The sequence below is a fragment of the Pipra filicauda genome, unplaced genomic scaffold, assembly GCF_003945595.2.
Source record: "Pipra filicauda isolate LSUMZ 115617 unplaced genomic scaffold, ASM394559v2 scaffold85_size2586006_pilon, whole genome shotgun sequence".
Taxonomy (NCBI): domain Eukaryota; kingdom Metazoa; phylum Chordata; class Aves; order Passeriformes; family Pipridae; genus Pipra; species Pipra filicauda.
Window position 1 is genome coordinate 916,621 of NW_024105042.1, and position 23,891 is coordinate 940,511.

At 43.2% G+C, this 23,891-nt stretch overlaps 1 protein-coding gene across 1 annotated transcript in view; it reads left to right on the forward strand.

The window, feature by feature from the left end:
• Positions 1-23,891, forward strand: part of COL17A1 (collagen type XVII alpha 1 chain) — a 61,738-nt gene that overhangs the window by 27,094 nt on the left and 10,753 nt on the right. Inside the window, exons 3-37 of the mRNA XM_027738592.2 lie at positions 230-274; positions 1,080-1,178; positions 2,384-2,521; positions 2,881-2,928; positions 3,860-3,895; positions 5,497-5,544; positions 5,953-6,096; positions 6,921-7,064; positions 7,794-7,865; positions 8,834-8,905; positions 9,254-9,319; positions 10,560-10,721; positions 11,023-11,112; positions 11,252-11,296; positions 11,884-12,033; positions 12,444-12,656; positions 13,233-13,271; positions 14,235-14,261; positions 14,737-14,763; positions 15,247-15,309; positions 15,481-15,585; positions 16,074-16,136; positions 16,782-16,817; positions 16,959-17,012; positions 17,384-17,419; positions 17,617-17,652; positions 18,070-18,132; positions 18,467-18,502; positions 18,881-18,952; positions 19,311-19,337; positions 20,008-20,043; positions 20,575-20,610; positions 20,841-20,921; positions 21,900-21,935; positions 22,634-22,714. Of these exons, the coding sequence (XP_027594393.1) occupies positions 230-274; positions 1,080-1,178; positions 2,384-2,521; positions 2,881-2,928; positions 3,860-3,895; positions 5,497-5,544; positions 5,953-6,096; positions 6,921-7,064; positions 7,794-7,865; positions 8,834-8,905; positions 9,254-9,319; positions 10,560-10,721; positions 11,023-11,112; positions 11,252-11,296; positions 11,884-12,033; positions 12,444-12,656; positions 13,233-13,271; positions 14,235-14,261; positions 14,737-14,763; positions 15,247-15,309; positions 15,481-15,585; positions 16,074-16,136; positions 16,782-16,817; positions 16,959-17,012; positions 17,384-17,419; positions 17,617-17,652; positions 18,070-18,132; positions 18,467-18,502; positions 18,881-18,952; positions 19,311-19,337; positions 20,008-20,043; positions 20,575-20,610; positions 20,841-20,921; positions 21,900-21,935; positions 22,634-22,714 (2,526 nt within the window). The remainder of the gene's footprint in view (positions 1-229; positions 275-1,079; positions 1,179-2,383; positions 2,522-2,880; positions 2,929-3,859; positions 3,896-5,496; positions 5,545-5,952; positions 6,097-6,920; positions 7,065-7,793; positions 7,866-8,833; positions 8,906-9,253; positions 9,320-10,559; positions 10,722-11,022; positions 11,113-11,251; positions 11,297-11,883; positions 12,034-12,443; positions 12,657-13,232; positions 13,272-14,234; positions 14,262-14,736; positions 14,764-15,246; positions 15,310-15,480; positions 15,586-16,073; positions 16,137-16,781; positions 16,818-16,958; positions 17,013-17,383; positions 17,420-17,616; positions 17,653-18,069; positions 18,133-18,466; positions 18,503-18,880; positions 18,953-19,310; positions 19,338-20,007; positions 20,044-20,574; positions 20,611-20,840; positions 20,922-21,899; positions 21,936-22,633; positions 22,715-23,891) is intronic.

Below are 23,891 nucleotides of genomic sequence, written 5' to 3' on the forward strand. Positions count from 1 at the left end.
AATCTTTCATAACAGTGATATTCTTAGAGATAGAAAGACCTGCAAAGAAACACAGCATTGTGTGCTAATGCAACCACAGTCCCCAGGCAGTGTGGTCTTCAGGGACTTTTATTTAAATGAGTTGATCTTCTTTGGCTGAGTCATGCTCCTGCATGGCAAATAAGTAGAACATTGATCTAGTTTGGCTATATTAACATGCCATTACATCTGCACCCTTTTCTTCCCTCAGTTATTACAGAGACTGTAACCACAAGACTGACATCCTTGCCACCCAGTAAGTAATTTTCAGTCATTGCATTACTTCTGCTCAGTGTTCTGTACCTCTCATGCTATTTGTCTGCATTATATCCATTATTTCCATAAATCCCTGGATGCAGCAGGTCTCAGTGCATGAAGATTTACACTCAAAGAAAAGCAATTTTCAGGAAAGCCTTTCCCAAAATACTGGTTACTGTGGAGAAGGAAGAGTATGTGGCGAGCTGTCTGGGTATTATCAGAAGCAAAGCCACATACTCCACTAAGACTGGTAGACCAGACTCTCCATGGATTTAAGTCCAGATATAGAGTCTGCAGCCTCCTCTGCTGGGGTTGCAGTGTATTATTCTCCTGTCATCTTACCCAGTTGACAACAGTGAGTGAATCTTTTTGGGTAATATCAGAGGTCACAGGTCATTTCTACCTCTGTAGGGAAGTACAAGTACCAAGTAGGGAAGAATCCTCCGTACTCTTTATCCCACCATATTCTTTATTAGCTTGCTGCAGCTGATTTGGGAAGGAATTGCACTATCATCCCATTTATGGTGAGGGTTAACAGAGGGTTATCCTTCAGTCTGTGTAGGGAGCAAAACTTTACAAAGTTTTTTTTTTGCTTTTCCCACTCCACTGGGTGTGGAGTGGGAATGCTTGTCTGCTCTGCCAAGACACTTCCCTGCAGCTCTGATCTCTCACCAGACATGAAGCTGTACTTGTAACTGAGTGTGTGGACAGCTTTGGGTCCCTCCTGACTTGTCTTACAGTGTCTTTGCTATTCTTATCTTCTGCCTTGAGAGAATGTCTCATTTTGTGCTCATCTCTTTCAGAAGGAGGGAGCAGCAGTGGGCTCAAAACATCATCCCACACTGGAGGGAGTGGAGTGGAAAAGAGGTCTTACACCCATGGCAGCAGCTATGTGACCTCAAGTAAGGAATGAAATCATTGCACGGTGAGGAAACAGAGGGCAAAGACAGCATAAATGGGCTGAGGAGATATGCAGAGCAGGGAAGTGGGATGAGCCAGAGGTAAGGAAAACAAGGTTTGTGAAAGTAGAAGTGGCAAACACATACTCAAAGCAGAGGTATTCCTTCCCTAAAGTTGGGTTTGAGGATGGGTGAGTAAAGGACAAAATTCCCATTTTCCACAGAGAAAAACCTAATTTCAGGAGAACAACAACAAAAAATGCCATTCCCACTGTTTCTGAGAAGTCATTCAGAAATTGAATTTTCCTTCTTACATTTTTTTGCAAATCACAATCTTTCTGACCATTTCTGTTCTAAAGACAGTTTTGATTAATCTTTTTATTGGTCTTGCTGAGGGTAGAATATTATTAAAGAATTTCCTAGAAAAGGTTTTCTTGTGTTTGTGTGTCCATGGCTTTAGCACTTTGTACAGTCTGCCAGATTTTCTAGACGGGCTAAATCATTATGTGCTGCCTACTCCATGAAAACAGGATTCTTCTCTGACAGCATTCTTTGCCCAGCTGTTAGATTGTCATAGCAAAAGTTTCTAAATAATAAGGTTCCTAGCCAGGTATCTGACTCACCTCTCTGTCCCCCATTACAGAACAAAACAAATCCTTGTAGAGGGGAAAGTTGGCAAGAAAACACTGTTGGATACACTCTTATTGTAGGGATGGGTAAACAATATCCAGTCTGATCCTGCTGATCAGCGTGGATAGATTGCCCCTTATTACAGGACTCCCTTTTTGCTGCACTCTGACCATACTCCAGCATTAGATTTCATACAAGAGTATGAACACAGCTATGGCTGCTCAGTTCTTTCTCCATAGCACTGATGTGAATTAGGAGGGAAACTCTTTCCTCCGTCTAAATGTAACAGCTACTAATCACCTCCAGGCTGCCTTGGGCCTGATGCACACCTCAGTCACTCTTCCAGAAAATGGGCCAACTAAGGCATGTCTAAATGCAACTGTGGATAGTTGTTTTGGAAGGGAAGTGGACTCATCTCTGCTTTCCTTTATCTTGTGAACTGCTCTCTAGTTGTGAGGTCTCAATGCAAATCTGTCCAGCTCAGAGACTCAGGGCATGCAGTGTGTAGAGCCAAGGGCTTATCAGTCACAGTCACAACTGTGACTTATCTTGCTGAGGGCATGTTGTTTTAACTGTAGGTGGAAGTGGTAGATTGAATTCAACATCATCATCCTCTGGCTACAGACAAGCCCAGTCTCCCAGCTCTACTCTCACCAAATCACCTGGCTCGACATTTGAAAGGAAAACCTATGTCAACCGCCATGCAACTTATGAAGGTACCACAGAACACGCCACAAAAAGGAGGCCATGTGTATTGCACCCTGAGGGCACATTAATGCACATTAATGTCCCCAACAGCACAGGAATCTCATTGTGGTTTTGCTGGGAAATAAGCCAGCAGGGACACATTGTAATTATTAAGTCCTGTTTATGGTAATGCTCATTCCTAAAAGGACTTGTGGTATATATTGTTGAAAGACATTAGCAGCTCTTTCATGTGATCCTGAATAGCTCTTTTTTTAAAATGGAAATGTTTGCTGCCCACTGGGGTTAGACAGTTGCCAGGAAGACAGGTTCTGAAAGCTTTTAATGATCTTGTGCAAAGTATTAATTAACACATTTCTGTTCTTTGCAGGGAGCTCCAGTGCCAACTCTTCTCCTGAGTTTCCCAGAAAAGATTTTGGTATGTTCTTTTTAGAGCTGTTCCTCTGAATGTTGTGGCAAGGTCATGTGAGCTGGTGACTACAAAGGCTTTTTGCACATTGCTGTGACTTGCTGTACCTGTGCTGTCTCTGTACTGGGCAGTCAGCGCAGCTCCGTGACTTTGGAGGAGTTATTTGGGACTTACATTAACAGCTGACAGCCAGGTCTGTAGCTGACATATTCGAACGGAGTGTGCATACTGTGTGTCTGCTACTCTCAACTGCTTTTGTGATGCTCCCCATATGACATAGGACATGGACAGGAGAACACAGTCATGGGATACTTTATAGCATTCCCTCCACCCTTACCCTCTACCAAACTGGGAGAATAGCTGCAAGAACAGACTCTTAGGATTTTGAGCCGTTGCTGGATATGTTCTTCCAGTTGCTCTTTTCTAGAGTTCAGCAAGTATAATATATGGAAATATGAACAGGCTATCAAATCATACAGTTACACTGAACACTGGTGGCAGGTATGAGTTTGCCCTGTCCAAACTCTGAGCTGCTGATTTTACTCAGTGAAGATAATGAAACGTTATGATCGGGCCATCTTTCTGGCTCAGAGAGGAAGCAGGGTCTCACAGCACGCAGTGTTGGCCAGTGGGGTAAACAGGCCTATTAGATTCCTTTTTTCTATTTGAAATGAGAGATCACCATCTATGAACAACATTTCTGTGTAGAAAAGGAAACAGCAGCTGGTCCAGAAATGCTAAAGGTGCTACTGATTCTTCAAGGTATCTTATGGTCTAAAGGGAGCCTGGTAAAAACTCTAAGAGTTCAATTGCCCCAGCTGTGCCCCAGGAAAAGTTACTGTCTGAATCTGAGCACTCTGAGCAAGATTGGTATGTTACCTTCCAGAGATGTCACAAGCAGTAAAGACTAACACTGCTTTTTTCTCGTTGCTGTTCACAGCATCTACCTCCACCAGAGGGAGAAGCCAAAGTCGAGGTGAGTGATACTGTTCTTTGAGAAAGCTTCTTTTTTTCTTCAGTGTAATTCAGGTGTGTTAAATGGACCCATTCTTTAGCTGGAATCTATCAGTCCACGTAGAGCAGTCAGATGAGGTACGTGAATTTACACCACTGCAGATGTGAGCCATTTATCTGTAAGCAGTTGTTTAAACAAGCCTGGTGTGAAAATTGACCCTGTTGAAGGTCATGGTGGTTTGGAGTGTGTCAGAAAGGAGGATCTACTTGGGAATCTGGACATCTGAGGGCATAGGACATAGTCTTCTGTCTTGTCTGTTCACTACAATAAACTTAGTCCATCCATACTCTGGGACCTGCCTCTGACATATTTACAGTAACTACAGTCATGTTTCTCCCACTGTGATCTGTCTTGCAAACCATAAAGCCATACCCTGAAGTGATATCATGCTGCTGGTAAGGAGATGGGGAGGAAATTGGGGAGTTGCTGTGGTCTGTGTAGGCAGCTCACTGTAAAGCTCTACATTGTTTAAATCATTCAGTTCTTCTAATAATTTATTAACAGTGTTGGGGAAAGAAGGATTATATTAGTTTGTAAGAGTATAATATCTGTTCCCAGTTGGTTGAAGAGGAAATTCTAATGTTACTTTATCCAAGTTAATTTTAGCAGTGGATATAAATCAAAGTATACTCTTGCACACTGCTCCTGCAGAGTGTCACATTTCCCAATTATTCTGCCTCAGATTGTCACAGTCTCCTCTAGCACACTACATACCTGAGCTCCCATCAGAACTAGGCCATACATAATAGAGCAGACACCAGAGAATCAGGTCCAGCTTCTCATATTACTTCAGAAAATAATTCTAATCCATCAGCTTCTCCACATGAATGCCAAGATAGTGTTTCTTTTATAGTGCATGCGCTGTCAGATTTCATCTTGAGAAGCATGTATCACATGTCCTGGCTGGCTACTTTGCTTGTGGGAAGCAAGCTTAAATGGTTGCCCCAACCAAATCACATTAACTTTGTAGTCTTTTGTGCTGGACAGAAAAGGTCAGTAATAATGTTGAGTACCTGGTGATAATGTTGGCTTAAAACTGGCCTGGTTACATTCAGTGAGCCAAAAGAGAAATCAGCACATGATAAGAGACTAAACCATACAGCCCATTGCAGAGATGGCAGTGTGAATTTTACCCAAGAAGTAATAGGGAATTTGTGTATTTAATAAGCTTCTTTTGGCTCTGTAGTTTTTTCTTCAGAAGGACAATAAAAATAGTATTTATGCTGAGTGGGGATATCAGTGTCATTGAGGACTGCATAATTAGGCCTTCAGTATGTCTGGCGATAACAACAGTATTGACTTCAACAGAGGCCCTCAATGAGTGAAATATAGCTCCCTGGAATTTTAAGTAACAAACTGTGACCCCAAAACAAAAAGTCACCCAAACCAATTTACAACCAGTTCACATGGGCCATGAGCGGTGCTCAGATCAAGCAGCAAGACAGCAAGATGGATCATAAACAGCAAGAAGGAAGGCATTCATTTCAGCCTGAAGATTCATTCCAGCCCAGGGCATAAATGTATCTCACTCCATATTCATGATCTGCTCTTTATCTTCCCAGAGAGTGAAATACGAGTCCGGCTGCAGAGTGCATCTCCCTCTGGCAGATGTAAGTGCCATGACTTTTATTCCAGGGGTATCAGGGATAAGATAGAGGATGTTGCTGCTAGGGGTATGTCTGCAGTGTCTCTGGAACCCAGTCTTCATGATGACAGATAGCAGCATGTCATTCTCTTTTTCCTGTCAAGAACATTAATTTTTCTCCCCTCTCTGAACAAGGAAGCATGCTGTGGGCTGGGTGGTGGTCTTGCAAAGATGTAATTTTACTTAGTCCCAGAAGCAAGGCTGTAAAAGTACTTAGTCCCAGAAACAAGCCTCTGAAGCTTTGTTATTAAGTGGCACCCCCAGAAAGTAACAACTCAGGTAAATTCCACTGAATGATTTATCCAGAGCAAGATTACAGATCAGTGAAACAATGGCTTTTGGGTGACTCTGGACCCTTGTCTTTTCCTGCCAGGGACAGAGTTGGATGACGTGAAGCGTTTGCTGAAGGGAAGTCGATCGGCCAGCTGCAGCCCCACACGATCACCATCAAGTACACTCCCGATCCCAAAAAAGGCTGTGGTGGAGACAAAGATGGTCACTGAGAGCTCTCAGTCAGGTACTTGGCTATTACCGATGTTGCAGTAATTCCAAGGAGTATTTGCCCTAAAAAATACTCAGTTGCTAAGAACATTCAGGTAAGAATACATGATCTGTGTTCCAGACAGAGGCAAGAATACGGGAAAAGGGTCAGAATGCTGAAAGACTGTCCAGATGTTGCCATAACAAGATAGGGTAGCTTTCTAGTGACTAGTCTAAGTTCCACAAATATAAACCCATTCCTGCCGCGACCAGGTTTAATTCAGAGATATTTCTGGCAGAGATAAAAGCTCTAAGTGAATATATCTGAGAGTGATTTGATCTCTTATCTCCAAGCAAGATGGAGATAGCAATGAAGACAAAATTTCAGTGAGTGTTGGATTTATTGGCAACACCACTTGATAATAACTCATTAGGAACTGTACTGTCAGAACAGGGGGGAATGGCTTCAAACTGAAAGAGAGTAGGTTCAGCTTAGATGTTAGGAATAAATTCTTTACTGTGAGATTGGTGAGGCAGTAGCACAGGTTGCCTAGAGAAGTTGTGGATGCCCCAGTGTTCAAGGCCAGGTTGGATGAAGCTTTGAGCAACCTGGTCTAGTGGAAGGTGAGTGATCATGCTACCAGGTCAGTCTTTATTCCATTGGTTAAAATTTGGGTGGGCTGTAATCAGCTGACATTTGAGGTCAGTTACACCACATTAACTTGGAGTCTTTGTGTTGATTCCACGAGGGTGATTCAAATTTAAGGCAGATGAAATTGTTTGCCATATAAATCTGCAGTGCATGCTAAGCCACAAGCCTGGTCTCATTGAAAACACTTCTGTGTGTTTGTTTGTTTACAGTGTCAGGGACATATGACACAACCATACTGAATACTGCCCTCCCTTCATACATGTGGTCCTCTACTCTGCCTGCTGGGTCTTCCCTTGGTGGATACCATAACAGTTCCTCCTTGATCAATGCCATGTCTCACTCCACAGGATCAGGTATGGATGATCCCAACCTGTACTGCCTAGGTTTGAAGGATGTAACTCTACCCTGAAACTGGGTCAAAAGCAGTGTTTGGGTTTTTTTTGCACTGCAAGAACTAAAATGATGGAAGAATCGAGATGGCAAGGGATATGCTTGATTTTTTCTGATTTTTTTTTTTTGTAATTTGGTGCTCTCTGCTTTTACACTGACTGTATCTGAAAATCCTTCTTTGTGAGGATCTATTGTCCTGACTGTCTGACTGTTGCTAAACTTTGATGATAGTTTTATCAATGAGGTCAAGCTCACATTCCCCTTAAAAATTAGTTTCAGACTCTAATTAAATTGGATTACCTGGCCCATTGTAAGAGTGACTCATACACTGAAAATGTTATAAGTAAGAGTTGAGTGTGCTTATACCTGGTAAGGCCCACTTTTAAATGCTGCATTTCCCATCTCTGGAGAAAAACCACACAAACCTTTATCATGGCATACTGTTGAAAGTTTTGCTTTCTCTCACTGTAACATGATTGCAACTTGTTTGAGGTAAGTTTTTCCCGTTTGTCAGTTCAGTAAAATGGTGGTTTGTTGTCATAGTTTTCAAGATTTTTCCTCTGTGTAATTATGCATTTTCAGTAATTGCATTTCCAAGTTGAATCTTAATTTCTGTGACTGTGCCACTGTCCTTTGGGTACTGGATTTCTTATTTCAAAGAAGTAATAACATTTCATTTCCTCTTTTTGCAGTTTTTGGTGTTCCAAATAATCTGGCTCCCAGCAATCATACTCTGAATACGGGCCTGAGCTCTTCCTCTACAGGTCAGATTTTTCTTTTCTTCTCTTCAAACTTCGACAGCAACACATTTCTGGCAGACATGTGCAGTGAAATAATGCCTATATCCCAGTTTCTCTCCTGTTCCTCATCTCAGTGTCGGCAGCTTGTCTGCACACCCAGTTATTCAGTTACGGTGGGTTTATTCTGAGTTGGCCCAGTCTAGCTGCTGTTAGCTCCTGTCTATTTTTGTCTGGGAGGCAGGGAAAAGTAGAGATTTTCCAAGGAGAATTGTTTGTCTATTGAAAGACACCTGTTAGGGCAACCTGTTTCTTCCCTAGAACAACTCAGGGCAATGCTTTAGAAAACGAACTCCTATGTCCTAGTCCATAAAGGCCCACTGCTTTTCTGTCAGTTTTCCCTGTAATTTCCCTTTGCTTCACCTGGCTCACGGCTTCTGGCAGACTCTCTTCAATGTCACTAAACCACGTTTCTGCCTTTCACAGTCACACATGCTATGTCTGCACTGCACAGTGCCATCATGCAGGGTCTCTGACTGCATGATGAGCAGGGTGTACAAGAGCAGTCTATACAGTGATTCTGACACCAAAGGGGCTACCTTCCAAATTGTTTGCTTGTCTCTGGGCAGTAGTTTGACACATACAGTGTGCAGGTATCTCCTTAAATTTCCCTTAGTCAGTCCAAGCCAGTTTACTGAATTTTACTTTTTCCCAACTGCCCCACCTGCAAAAATGTCCATGCAGCCATGAGAATAGCCTTGTAATATAACTCAAGATAATGTTTTAAAATGGTCACCATTACTGTCCTGGGCCAACAATATCAATACAGCAACGTGATCTAAGGAAGAAATGGTCAGGCCTGTGATGCCTCCAAACAGCTGGTGAAATTTGTCGGGAGAGGTCATTGTTATCACTGGGTTTGGTTGGGTTTTAGCCAGAATACCACCTGTGCTGTGGGATTCCTATAACTGCCATTGCAATGTTTTTCTTTGTAGTGTTTGGAGTTCAAAACAACCTGTCTCCAAGCTCTTCAGCCGTGACCCAGAATGCTACTGCAGCCTCTGCAGGTCAGAAACAAAGTAAGCCTGGAGAAAGGGCCACCAATGTGTGCTGTCTTCTCCCACCTTTTCTGTAGTGACTAGAAAGTTCTTATTGACAGAAGATCCCTCATTACCATCTTCTTAGTGCGATATGAAGGGATACTGAGCAATGTTTCCTCTGCTTTGCATGTGCAGGAACAGCTCCCAGTGCCTATGCACTAGAGATTTGCTGGCTGGGGAAGCCCTTGATTGTTTGAGTTGTCCTAGGTATGCTGAATGAGAAAAGATTGTTGAAATGGTTTGCAGCCCAAGGTTGGTGTGTGTAGATCCCTTGACATCCTTCATCATTGTCATTCTTGAATTTCTTCATTGCAGCATATGGGATGAAGAACACTTCTCAGAGCAACACCACGGCAAGCACTGCTGTGTCTGCCTCAGCGGGTGAGTGTGTCATTTATAGCTGCTTGGGTATGGCCTTGTACATGCATATCACAATAAAAACAATTAGAGATTCAGCCAGCTGAGTGACACTCAGGTGCAAAACTTGTCAGTAGCCAAGTCTCCTACCAGTATCTTTCTGAAAAGAAAGTGAGTCAGAAGTTAAGAATGAACAAATGAGCTGATTTGATTCAGATCTCCCCCATCCTGTGATAATATGGATTATTTAATTGCAGCTATTTCTGTTCAGCAGGCAGGAAACTGGATAGAGGAGCACGTACTTCATTTGAAGCCAAAACATTTGCAGGGTTACTCTTGAACATAATTTTGCAATAGTACCAGCTTCAACTACTCAAAACCAAAAGAATTGACTCACATGTTATCAGATTAGGGGTTTTTTAATGAGAGAAGTTGAAGTCTTTCTAGTGCCCTTTGTCCTTGAACAGTTGAAATTCATCTTTCCCATCTCTTTTCTGCAACTCTGAGTTATAAATTACTTTTCTTTTTTTTTTTTGTAAGGAAAACCAAGTTTGTTTTGTAACCTAAGGACTCCCAAAGATGAGGCTTAAAAATAGGTGTAAAGACCACAGAAGTTATGATAACATTTCTAACAAAGGTTTGCTCCAGGTTTCTGCTAGAGTAATGGAATAATACTATTCTGGTTATCTTGATTTTCTATGTTGTGTCAATTTGTGTGCAAATTCACATTTTTACACCATGCCAGGCATACTTTATAATGCCTAGCGGCACAAGAGTGACCACAGTGATGGCTTTGAACCTTGTTTGGCCTGTGCCAAACCTCAGTAAACTGTAGTTTAATGTCTCCTAACCCTGCCTGGCTCCCAAGTATGTGGAGGGCTTTGTGCTTTACAGAGTAGCTCCTCATCTTGGGCTGACCCCTAAATGTCGCTCTCAGACTGGGTTTCTATGATTCCATAGTAAGTGTGTTTGAGAAGTGGAGAGGTCATTCAACAAATCACTCCCATATGTGATTGAATTCCAGATGTTCTCCGTTCCTGGTAGCAGTTGCTTCCCTGCTAGTGAAATACACATCTCTAAAGAAACCTAGTGACGTGCACAGCTCTCAACTTCAGGGACCACTGTGTCTCTCACAGGGGGCTCATAGTAGTGGCAACCCCAATCACAATGTGACTACCTATTTTAATGAACCAAAGTGGTGTGGCATGTAGTTATGAATTCACACTCATCTCCTCTTCTTTATCACCTTTTACCAATATTCCAGGAGGAACTGTCTTGAGCTCCCAAGGAGATGACATTTTGCGTAAAGACTGCAAGTTCCTGCTGCTGGAGAAGGAGAATGCCCCAGCAAAGGAGATGGAGCTCTTGGTCATGACAAAGGACAGTGGCAAAGTCTTTAATGCCTCTGCCACTGGGCTTAATGGAGGTAACTTCCTTCTTTTGGGACATGTGTATATTCTGAGGGCAGAGAGTGAAGTTCTGGCAGGCAGTTCACCTTTAACCATGTCAGCTGCAATCTGGGTCTAGCTTTTGCATTTGAAGCACCAGAGCATGCTGTGGATATTTCACAAAGCTCAGGAGCTTTGAGAGCAAAAAAACTAGATCTGGTTTTAACAGGCAGAGCTATTGTGTCTTCCCAATAAAAATATGCATTTTACCAATGAAAGAAGATAGGCCTGGTTCAACTTCTGATGTAATGTTTTTAATTATATTTGATTCCTATTCAGGATCCTTTGCAGATGATACCTTGAAGAAGGAGAAGCAGGGATTTTCTTCCTCTTATGCTGCAGATACTGGCCTAAAATCAGATGCAAATGGTAAGAGTTTGTCCCTGTGGAGATGCAATAGAATTTTTTCCTTTCATCTCCATTACTACCATTCCCTTTCAAGCCCCTACTCTAAGTTTTGTCATGTAAAGTAAGATTAGTAAAATCTCTTTTACTGTTGTTAAAACAGGAGGACTGAAATCCATGCCAAAAAGAGACAAAGAAACTTATGCAGGTAAGTGACACAACTCAGACTTTCATTGAAAGAAGCACCAAAGCACAATATACAAAAAGCAACTGTTCCTGAGGGACATGGGTGATCTCTGTGCAATGACATCAGAGAGAGGAAATATTCAGGAGGCTACCAGAGAAATTGGTACCAGTGGTTTGATTCTAGATGAGTGGGCAGTTGAAGTAATCTTTTATTGCTAGAGAAAATCAGATAGCAGACAGTTCAACTGCATCCTGTTACCAGGACAGATTTCGGGGGAAGAGAGGGCTCAGACAGACCATGTTGACTATTGAGCCATTTTTGGCTCAAATCTGTCCAAAAGATTGACCCCCAAGCAGACAGTTTTTTTCAGCTGTTATTTTAAAATGCACTGGGTGTCGTGTCCTGTTGGAATTCCCTTTGGAAATACTGTTCCTGTCTTCCACAGGAATTAGAATTACACTCACCATGTGTGGAGTGTGGTGTAAAGATTTCTTTTCCTAGCCTTTTGTATAATGGATTAGAACTTGGTATCCTTATTGTAAGAGATTCTTAACTCTGAAGTCAAGGAACTCTTCATTAACCAGGAGACTGCTCCTTCTCTCTTCCAGAAATACGAAGTGGTGATGTGGGGGGTGCAATTGGGTCAGCACCATCCTGGTGTCCCTGTGGTTCCTGCTGTACCTGGTGGAAATGGCTCCTGGGTTTGCTTCTAGCCTGGTTGTTTCTCCTTGGATTGCTCTTTGGACTCATTGCTCTGGGTAAGAAATAACTGAGGAACAAAATGATGAATGGGATAGAAAGACAGAGAACGTAAACTGGCAAAGAGGCCAAGCACCAGAGATACCGAGGCAGAGAACTGAGGAGCACATTCAGCTTGATGGTGACTGCCACTAAGATATTAAAAATGGACAGAAAGAATGGATGAGGAATATAAACCTTTGATGAGGAGTTATCTAGTCTTGGGGTGAGCAGGATAGGAAAGCTCCTGAGATCTGAGGTCTTACAGCTCTGGGACTAAATTGGAAAAAAAAGGATACAAAGAACTCTGCAAAACTCGTTGGCCATAGCAATCTGACACAGTGTTGCCATGTCCCTGCTGATAGCAGAAGGTATTTCAGACCTGCATATGTGGCAGAATATTCCATAGCATTTTCCTTTGACCTTCCAGCGGAAGAAGTGAGAAAGCTGAAATCTCGTGTGGAAGACCTGGAAAAAATCAATGGTGGCCTCCTGGCAATTAACCAAGGGAATTCAAAATTAGAAAAGGATGCTAGAATAGACTTTCTTCATGGTATCTCACCCTCCTCGACCTTCCCTTATGAAAATGAAGAGTCGGTCTGGTTGATGGTGAAGAGCAGATTGAACAAGGAAATGGAACGAGGTGAGCAAATTCAATACCTGTGATGCTGCATGAGACCAAGTGATTTCAAGGGGAAAGGGAGCATTTGCTTGCCCATGGGCCTGAAGACTAGAACTTTTTGAGTTCAATGAAGTCTGTCAAAAGTAGTGTCCTCTCCTATCCTCAGAGACAGACTATGCTGGATCTCAGGGTGCTACCTCTAACATTGTTGGTGCATCCCTTAAATCCAGGAGAAAGGGGAGAAGAAAGAAAGTTGTAGACATGCCATCCTGGGCCAGGATATATCATGTTTGCTGTAGCAAGTGTGTTTTCCATTTTGGAAAACCTATAGAGAAAAATGAACCCACACCTTTTTTCTCATGCTACTTTTGTTAGCAAGGGAAAGATTATTTACTTCCATTTAGCAGAGGATGGAAAGAGGTTGACAAAAGACAAGCCTACATTCTCCCATCTTTCATGGGTTTCATGGATTTGTAAAAACAAATTTACTGTGCTGCCTGTAGCCTCAAAATCCAAATAGATGGATCCTTGTACGTGAAATGAGTAACTGCTCTCTTGTGTAATGCACTCTAATAGCCCCTTCACTTCCTGTTACAGGCTACTTCCGAGGGGAGAAAGGAGAGCGTGGTGAGAAAGGTACAGCCATATAGTCCTTCTCTTCCCTTGTCCGATTCCTTGGCTCTGGCAATGCACAACTTTGGAGGGGATGTTGCCACAAGGGGCAAGGGGCAGTGAGGAAAATGAAGATGGTTTATGCTTAAACAAAAGGAATCATAGAATTGTTTAGGTTGGAAAAGACCTCTAAGATCATGGAGTCCAACTGTAAACCTAACACTGCCAAGTCCACCAGTACATCATCTCCCTAACTGCCACATCTACGTGTCTCCAGGGACGGTGACTCAACCACTTCCCTGGGCAGCCTGTTCCAATGCTCCATAAGCCTTTTGGTGAAGAATTTTTTTGTAATATCCAATCTAAACCTCCCCTGGTGTGGCTTGAGGCCATTTCCTCTTGTCCTATTGCTTGTTACTTGGGAGAAGAGACCCACCCCCACTTCACTACAACATCCCTTCAGGGAGTTGTAGAGAGTGATACGGTCTCCACAGAGACTCATTTTCTCCACCACCAGCTGCCTCAGCTGCTCCTCACAGAATGTGTGCTCCAGCCCCTTCACCAGCTCTGTTACCCTTGTCTGGACTCACCCCAGCACCTCAATGTCCTTCTTGTAGTGAGGGGCCCAGAACTGGAGACAGCACTCGAGGTACCTCACCAGTGCCAAGTACAGTGAGACGATCACTTCCCTGGTCCTGCTGAACTAAAGCTAGTTTTCCATGTAAACTGTAGAGTCTCTGATCCCATGCAAAACAATATAGGAGGCCAAATCTTGCATTGTGCCAATATGAAAGGCCAGATTATGGTTGTCACTAGTGGGATGGGTTTGATCCTGCACTATTCAATTATGAAGTGTCCCTGTTCACCCTTAACTCCTTCATGTTTCAGTGAAGGTGGGAAAGCAACTAGAAAACCAAAACGAATGAGTAGTCGTAGGAGATATCTCCAGGATGTCTCCTGATTCAACTTTTTTTGCACTTTTCTCAGGTGACATGGGAGTGCAAGGTCCCAAAGGTGAGTCTGGAGTTACATGCTTTCTCAGGTAGATTGGCAGCCTGCCATAAGGTCTGGGTAGCAAACGGATTTTTGCTACTCCGGAATTTGGAGAAGCTGATGTTAGTTGTCTGTTAGTTCAGATATTGTTGTGATGGTTGGGGTTTTTTTCTCTTCTTCTGGGCAAAGAAAATTTTAGAGTTCATAGTAGAAAAGAGAACAGATCTCACTTTGAATGTAGAACTTCTTTCACCTGGATGAAAGTCATTCCTGAAGCCAGGCTCTACCTGGTTTAATCACAATGTGAAGCACAGAGCGCTTCAGAGGATTTTGCATGGTGTGAATGATTCAGTTCTTTACATAAATACAAGGGAGACAGTAAAACTTGTAAACATCCTAGGAACATAAACTACTTTTATGGAGGTGAGGGTCAGCCAAAGTGACAAACAGGGAAGACAATATTTCCCACTGACTGTTTATTTCTTTGTCTCTACAGGAGACCGAGGACTTCCTGGTGTTCCAGGTGAGCTATAGTACAATTCCCCTTTGAGGGAGGACATTTAGTGACATTACTGTAGGCAGGAACAAGTTTTGCACTGCAGATCTAGCTCAGGGTGGTTCACTAAAGAGTCAATATTTAGCATAGACTGTATCACTTGATTAATATATTGGTGCTGAGCTACAGATGCACCTTAGAGACTTGGTTACAAGCAAGGCCTTGGCCAGACTTCCACTTAGTTGAACATGCTGAATTAGGGGTTGTGAAGATCCCTGTCTACCACTGAAAGAGTCCTACAGCTGCATAAGTGCTTAGCCCAATTTCCTTGTGCTTGTATATATTGTGTTCTTCTAAAGACATCCCTGTTCAAGTGCCCACCTTCTGAGTAATGTATTCTTTACCTCAGCTGATTAATCCCTCCAGGCTTCAGGTTCTCCTAATTTGCATATTATTCTTTCATGCTGCAGAGTCAAGAACTCTGAACATTTGTTGTGTTTTTCTTTCCAGGCATTCCTGGTCCAATTGGGCATCAAGGACCAGAAGGACCAAAAGGACAGAAAGGCAGCATGGGTAAGGCTTTCTGTCAATGCTGTGAGTCTTTCACAACTGATTGACAGTGGCATGGGAATACAGGCACCAGACTGGTGTGACCATTGCCTTCCCCAGTGGAGGTGGCTATGAATCCTTTTGCCCAAGGCCTCCTGTAGACACTTTATTTTACATGGCATTTGTTTCCTGTAGGTGAGCCTGGAATAGAAGGTCCCATGGGACAAAGAGGTCGAGAGGGTCTACCAGGGCCTCGAGGGGAGCCAGGACCACCTGGACTGGGAGAAAAAGGAGACAGAGGTAGGAACCAGGTGTCTCGTTGCATAAAGCAGGGATGGACAAAAGCTGGAGTTTGCTCCCAGTTTATAAAACACCTCAGTAGCACAATTTGATTTCATTATTCCAATCCAGATTTCACATCAGACATTTCCCAGCATAGACGAATATGGCCTAAAGAATTCTTTTTGCCAAACTTATAATGGGTAAACAAGGGTTTTGGTTTGCCAGATCTGACAGTCAAGTTTGAGTTTGACAGAACCAAAAACTCTTTCCTATAAAGGTTGTCTTCTTCCCTGTTATCCCAGTCACCAAAGCTGGGGGGCTTGTCTTGCTGAAGCCCAGGGAGCTCATATCTTTTTCTTGAACAATGCGTGCCTGTTTGGGTGTTTTGAACCGACCAGCAGATTATTCATGACACTTGTCAGAGAAAGAATAACAGGAGATGGGATAAGGAAAAAATGGGAGTACAATTATATTCTACTGTGACTGTTCATGCTCTTATTTTGCAGGTGCTATTGGTGAGCCAGGTCCTCCTGGGCCACCTGGACCCCCAGGTTCTGCTGGCCTAAAAGGTAAATAAGAAGATGGAGAGAGAGGACCTAGCAGAGTGGTTAGGAGTAAACGAGCACCCCAACTTTCCTGTTTCACTTGCGTTGCTCTGCAATAACCAGAAAAGTGAACTAATGGTCTCAGTTTAGATAAAATTTACTTTGGTAGTTACACATAACCTTTACAACAATAAATTCTTGGAGATTTTTAATGAGAATGGGGAGTGGCAGGGAAGTTTCTCAAAACACCAGTCTTTAAGGTGTGTGATATTTTCAGCTGGTTTTTTCTTTGCTTTCAGAAATAATAAGGTAAACTCCATTTCCCTAACAAGCTTCTAAAGAGTTACAGCTCTACATTCCATGTAACAGATAAAAATTGTACTGTAAAAAATGGGTCCCATGTGAAGCACAGATCTCAGCATTTCAGTCAAGATGGAAGGATTGTGTCTCTTTAGGGAAAAACACTTCCTCAGTGTCACAAAGAACTAAGTTCTGTAAATTCGTCCTGGTTTTGAGGATGCCAGTGATGCAAATTCTTCCAGTGGCTGGGGAAATTCCAATCTGCTAAACATCTATTGGGTTATGGATGTTCTTGGACAAACCAAAATAGATTTGTTCATTTTCTAATTGTGATGGTACTGAAAGAAAATCTGTGTTCCTTGTTCACAGGTCTGATGGGTTCTCCAGGCCCACAAGGTCCTCCAGGTGAGTGCTGCATTCCTTTGCTATGGCATCTAGAGACTAGGGAAAACAAAAACAGAGTGACAGCTTCTCACAGTTTTTCTGCTTCAGTGATGAATTCTGGTGAGTGGGATGAATTAAAACCCCTGTTTCGTTTTTGTGCAGGTCCTCCTGGCCTACAAGGATTTAGAGGAGAAGCAGGTCTCCCAGGTGCTAAAGGTAAGTTTCTCTTCCCCCTGCCACTTAGAGCAGCACTGGCTGATGTGCTTTGCTGGCACTGCTTTGAGCAGCAGACTTGATCTGAATTTGATGCTATGGGCAAACAAAAGCATAAGACTGAGGAAAAGGGAGGAGAAACCAAACAGTGATTGCAAGCAAATATTGAGAAATACAGGAGACACAGAGGTAATAGAGTAGTCTAGGTGAGGAAATGCATTTGATGGATGGAGCCGTATTGAAGGAAAGGAATTTCAGTTTGAGTTTGTCTGCTATCAGAGGATCTGTATTCCCCATGATTTTTCCTGATGCATGAAATTTCTTTCCCTTATGACTTACAATTACTATTCTTCAATCCTCAATGTGTCTTTCAGGTGAGAAAGGAGCCAGTGGACCTCCTGGACCCAAAGGTATGTTGATCAATTCGTTATCTTTTGTGGTTATTTTCTTTAGATTCCTTTAGATATGGGTACTGTCCATGGGTACTAACCCTATCCTTCTTTGGCTTTTTCTTCTGTGCTCTTGTCAGAAAGCAGACTATTTTCTCTGATGGAAACATTTTACAGTGAAACAATATCACATAATCCTTCCCTTTTTCATATTACAGGTGATCAGGGAGAGAAGGGTTCTCGTGGAATGACAGGTCAGTAGATGGAACACTGGAGTAACAGCCTATCTAATATACATGTGCATTATTTGAGTTTTCAAAAAAAGTATAGTCCAACCAATCCCAGTTAGCTTTCTGAAAAAGTATAATGATGTTACTGATTGTAGGAGTTTTATTTTTGCACCCAAGTTATAAACAAACAGATCCCATTCTTGATTCCAGTAATCTTGGTAGCGATCTTTGTATTTAGCTTTAGGGAAATCCTCCCTCACAATACCCTGTATTCACACATCTCTTGAGCTTTTCTAATGCCCAGAGACAGTCATGGATCATGAGTTCTGAACATTCTATCAATACTGGTTTTCAGTTGCAAAGCAGAAAATATATCTGACAGTCATAAATTGTATCTTCACCAAGTTTTGTTTGATTCATTTTCATACTATTTTGCTACAGGTGAACAAGGCTCAAGAGGAATGCCTGGACCTCCAGGAGAACCAGGGGCTAAAGGACCTGCAGGTGGGTAACAGAAAGCAGTTACATTTGTATGTGAGGCAATGTCACTGCCACCCAGAGTGTGTTTCTGTGAGCACAGACAAGGAAACAACACAGGTGTGGCATCACACTGGTTTCTCTAGACAGCTCCCAGTAGTCTGCACTCAGAAAAGGTGTCCTACAGCTAAGTTTTGCATGAATGTTTCCTGGATCTTCAGTAACTGCAGCCAAGGTTTCTTTCAGATGCCACATGATGAGAAGCCACTCCTATGTTTAGGGCTATGCTCCACTTAGGAGGAGGATAGGACAACTGTGGTACTTTTTCAGTAGTCCCTGACAATCTCTTTCCTTTGAACAGGACAAGCTGGCCGTGATGGACAGCCAGGTGAAAAAGGTAAGGAATTCCTTGGAGGTAGAAGTGCAGGTACTTTCTGACTTGGTGGGAGTTGGATTTCTAAAAGGGGTGGGAGAAAGATGACAGCAGATTCACCTTCTGGGATCTTGCTGTCTCAGAACTGTAGAGTCAACCATGTAAGCATGGAACTGAGACATATAATGGAGCAGACTGTGAACTTGTGAGAGAGTTCTTCTCACTACAGAACTCTTCTGTCATTGATGTTCCCCTCCCAGACACTGCTGCTGGAAATGGCCAGGTGGCTGTGAGGATGCAATGGGTAGAAAGTGCTGCAGCACAGCTGGTGGCCAAGCTTGAATGGATTGGTAGATTGTAAGTCAGTGACTTCTGTCTTGTTAATGATTATTATATCTGTAGGTGAACCAGGTCTTATGGGAATGCCAGGTGTCCGAGGCCCTCCAGGACCCTCTGGAGATGCAGGAGAGCCAGGTAAAACATACAGAGAACAAAAATGCTTTTAGCTCAGTCAGGAGCACAGATGTCTTTGTCAACAATTTCCAGTCTTAATTTGAATTTAAGGCTGGCAGAGGATCTCTGTACTGTAAGATGGTGATGAAAGGAAAATACATGGGAATCTAGACCCTTCATGATCCCAGGATTATACACACTGCAAACATCAGCTGCTAAGAGCCAACCTTCAATTTACATACCAGTTGCTTGGCCAGTTTGCAGCACTTGTGAATTGTGTGCTATAATTTCATGTAAATGAAATCTTTTTGTCCCTGTCTGTCTTTTTCACACTTGAAATTTGATTAGACACCTTAGAATTTTTGCCTTTTTCTGACAGGTCTCACAGGACCCCAAGGACCACCAGGTAGGCTTTTCCACTGTATTCCAATTTATCAATATTTATCCATATCGTTTGGATATGGGCTCAGAAAACTCTTGTAGTTTTCCCTCTGGACTGCTCAGGGCTTCCAAAGTGATATCTCAAGGTTTCTGTATCTCCTTTGTCCTTTGAGAAGGGTTTTGTGGTTGGTGTATAGATTTTGAGCAATGCAGAGCCTTGGAGTGTTGAAAATTTGCCTCCCCCAAAACATAATTTTCGACGAATAACACGTTCCCTGTGCATCACTGAAAGGTCCTTTTAATTAGCTGCAGAAACAGAAGGGAGAGTATGTAGCAAGAGAGGTGAAAACAGGGGGTGTGACATCTGTAAGCAGTGGTGGTCTGGGAGGCAGTTCACCAGGGAATTTATCCAGGAGCATCAGGACAGGTAGCAGTACCTGAAAGAAGCTACAGGTAAATCTAGGGAGCAGTGTCATCATCTAGGGAGCAGTGGGAGCAGGGAAGCCCAGGGACACTACCACCTCAATCTGTTCCTCCACATACTGTCAGCAACATGCTCATAATGCTGAAAGCCAAGGTATGGAATAGGGAGCTCCTATAAACCCACAGGTGAAACTCAACTGGGGCACCTGGAAGAAGTACAGCAAACAATATTTGTACTAACCATTTTAAATTGTTTGTCTATCTCATATCAGGACTTCCAGGCAACCCAGGCCGACCAGGGCCTAAAGGTGAGTTTTGTTTCTTCTCTAATGCTCCTTTTCACTTATTTTAGCGAGCATTAGCTGCTCTGCTGACCAGTGCCTGGATCAACAGTGGCATCTAGTGGCTTTGGGAAGGGGAGGTTTGAGAAACACGGTAGCCATAGCTTCCTTGAGCATACAGGAAAGGCAGGGAGGGCTTCTGCTGAGGGTTGAGTCATGACAACTCTTCACTGAGAAAACCTTAGCACGCCTGGTTCTGCCCTGAGCCTGTGAGTGTGATGCCTGGTGGCTGCAAGGGAAGCTGTGTGCCTGCCTCAGATAAATCAAGGCCTATTGCTTATGCTGGCAGATGTCGTGCTTGCAAAGCTGATCAGAGGATATCTCTGGATTAGCTGAGCTCTCTTACTTCCCCCATGACCTTCTAGTGCTATGACTTCTCAGGCAAGAGATCAGGGGCAAAGAGAACAGAAATTACATGTTTAATAACATAATGTCATTGAGCTAGTTATAGATCTTCCCCCAAAAAGAAGCTCATCTTTTGTCTCTTTGTTTTCCTAGGAGAACCTGGAGCTCCAGGAAAAGTCATAAATGCTGGTACGTAGTGCTGTGTGAGTTCAAACACTTCTGCTTTTGGAGATTTTTTCTGGTTTTTGTTATGCATCCTCAGTTCCTCTCATCCGTGGGTCAGACTTGTACTGAGGCTCCCTGTGTTGGGAAAATACACCTGTGATAGATGTGGGATTCCTTAAGCATAGATTTGTTACACATTCACAGGATGTGTGCAGATAACTGTATGTGTGCAAATGTATGTGTTTGTTTTTCAGAGGGCTCATCAACTATTACCCTGCCAGGCCCACCAGGTCCCCCAGGCCCACCTGGCCCCACTGGACCTCCAGGTGTTCCAGGTGAGGAAGCTGCTCCCCTGCTGTGGATTTTGCAGGGCAGCTTACATTGCTGTGCATCCAGTTCTTATTTTAATGTATAACGTTCATGGTCTCTGCTAGACTGCCCTGTCTGGGAGGCAAGATGGCTCATGGTCAACACCCTTCCCTGCAGAAGGACCAGGGTCAGGCTGAGTTAGGAAGGCAGCAGCCTCAAGGGAGAAATGGAATAAGATCACAGGGAAGAAGGACAGCAGGGAGAGACAAGAAGATGAAAAAACTGGGCACACTGTTGTTATCCTTTGATCTGATGAGTACAAAGTAGTGATATGTCAAATCCAGTGAGTAGAATCCAGCTCTTTTGCTGCTCAGGAAAGCAGGCTTGTGTCTGATCCCTTTCCTGGCACTTTTACTGAAATCAGGAAGTGCTTGTTTTCCAGTCTTAGCTTTCAACTCAAGACAGCAGAATTCCCTCATGAGCATCTGGAAATCTTTCAGACACAGACACACACATACTCTGGCCATGCATGAGCTCAGTCCTCAGGTTCCTCTGTCCCTGGTCAGACACTGCCCTCCACGTGCTGGTGTCAGGAAGCAGAGTTTCTTAGCCCTGGTTCTCAGGGCACTTCTGTGCCTCTTCAGCTCTATAGCTGGAGCTAATCCTGGTTTGGTAGAGCCAGTCTCAGTTTGCAGCAGGGAATGCAAGAGGTTGCCTGTTGCATTTCTGTTGTGGTCAGTGGCATTCTGCTTATTTCCCCAGTCTGAGAGGCACCAAGCACTTTAACTGCCAAATGATGGAAAATAAGCGTCTTCTCCAGAGCTTCAAGTAATACATGGAACATTGATTCATTCATACCCCATAGCAATTTCATTTAGTTGTATAGAAAAGTACATTATTTGATAGTCTTAGTTCTTATAAAAGGGTATTGATTCTTTCCTGCTACTGTAAAATACAACCAGGAAAACCTAACGAAACCTATTGTTTTTTTCCTTGGAAACCAGGTCCTGCTGGCCCAGCTGGTCTCCCTGGACAGCAAGGTATCATTGTCCATTAGCTTTGATTATGCTTCTTAAGAGAACGGAATTCATTACTTTTCCTTTGTTTCTGATTCTCTCAGCCCTTGGCACATTCCTTCTCCCTTTTGTTTGCAGATTTCTTCCTTTCAGTTCATTTTTCTGCGTTATTTGACTTAATTAATCTTGTGAAGAATTTCTATTGTTTTTTGTTTTCCCAGGGGAAGAAGGAGGGGGGTAAGAGGGTGGTAAGAGCCAGAGTATTGTGGATGCTGCAAATGTCTGTTTTTCCTTATGTTATTTTTTCCAAGGACTGGTATTTCTAAGGCACTTTTCAAGTGCAGTTGCCTCTCTGTGATAGGGGATATAGCCCAGCTGGATACCTCCTGCCATTTTGAAAGGCAGGAAAACAAACTAGAGCCCAATTGGGAATAATGTCACTGTGAAACCACTGCCAGTTGGATAGACATCTGTTTGGAAGGGCCTGAACAGAGCTGACCCCTTAGAACCTCTCTTAGCTGGTTTTCTATGATTCTGTTAGAGCAAATTCTGCAGTAATTTCCACATTGGAATGCAGTATCCCTCAGAGCTGGGGACTGCTCCCACTTCATATAAGAAAAGTCTGAACCCATTGTCAGGGAGGTGAGGAGTGGGTACAAAATATCACCATCTCTCAGTTACATAATTCACTTTCTGATTTTCTTTTTCTTTTCCTGAAAAAGGTCCACGGGGTGAGAAGGGATCCCCAGGTGAAGCTGTGGTAGAAACTATCAAAACAGAAGTCTCGTCATTAGCATCTCAAAGTAAGTGGCTCTGCCTTTCCAATCCTTTACTTGGAGACATGTCAGAGCCTGAAGGCCTGCTCTCAGCTACCAGGAGATGCCTCTACCTCTTTCCCCTCAACATGACACAGGGCAAGTGTGTGTCTATGCTTGGTGGTGGGACTGCCTCTTCTGCCCTCTTCTCATCTGTGCATCCCAAAGTCATTTCAGAAGGAGGTAGATGGCACCAGGCCCATGTCACAGAGAGGGAAGCTGAGGAATGGTGACTGGTGGACAGCTGCTAACAGCAAAGATGGTCACAGAGCTGAAAGGTTTCAGCCTGGCCTTTCAGCCACTGTGTTCACACAGGGCAGTTCCCTGTGCAATATGAATGTGAAGCCATCTGCAAGAGGAGAACCAGTTTGAAAAGGCACGTTAATCTGAGCAACAGAAATAATCTCTCTGCAAATTAGAGGATGAATTCACAGGGGAGCAAATGCTATTTTAAGATGAAAATAAGTGGAGCAGAACAGAATGGTTTAGCAACATCCCAAGAAGATTACTTGTTCTGTGCAATACTAGACGTGTGATGTGCTTTCAGTCAGTGTTCCTAGGGTCTGGGACCTCTGCAAATGTGCAGCAGAGGCAAGGTAGAAGAGGGCATACAATTATAAGTGATCCTTGCATGATCACCATCTGAACAGGGCCATATGGAATCAGACCATACTGCAGTACTGTCCCATTCCCCATTCAGGAGTCTTGGATCTCAGCATCACTAAACTTTGAGTCTGTGCCTTAACTGGGAGGTGAGGGTACATCTCACAGTACAATCAAGATAACACAGTGCAGCTATTTGTTAAATGATGTCTGCGTTATGTTCTCCTCCCGAAACTTGCCTCTCTTTTAAATAGTCTTTCTTCTCCTTGAAAGTTCTTTCCCTCCTTCTCTGTCCTTTGAGTCCTTTGCTATTTCCCTCAGCAACCATTACTTTCCTCCCTGTGTCCAATATGCTGCCAGCCTGCTCAGCACTCTGTTTTGCTTCATATCCTAACGTGCAGGCTGGCAACCAAACACATATGTCCTCTGTCTTCTCTTCCTCAGCTTTGGCTTAGGTCACCCAGGTCCTGCCTTAGTCCACCTTTGATTGTAAGAACTTCTAACAGCAATCTATCAATAGAGTTTCCATAGCAGCAGTAGCTCCATAGCAACCATTTTCCCT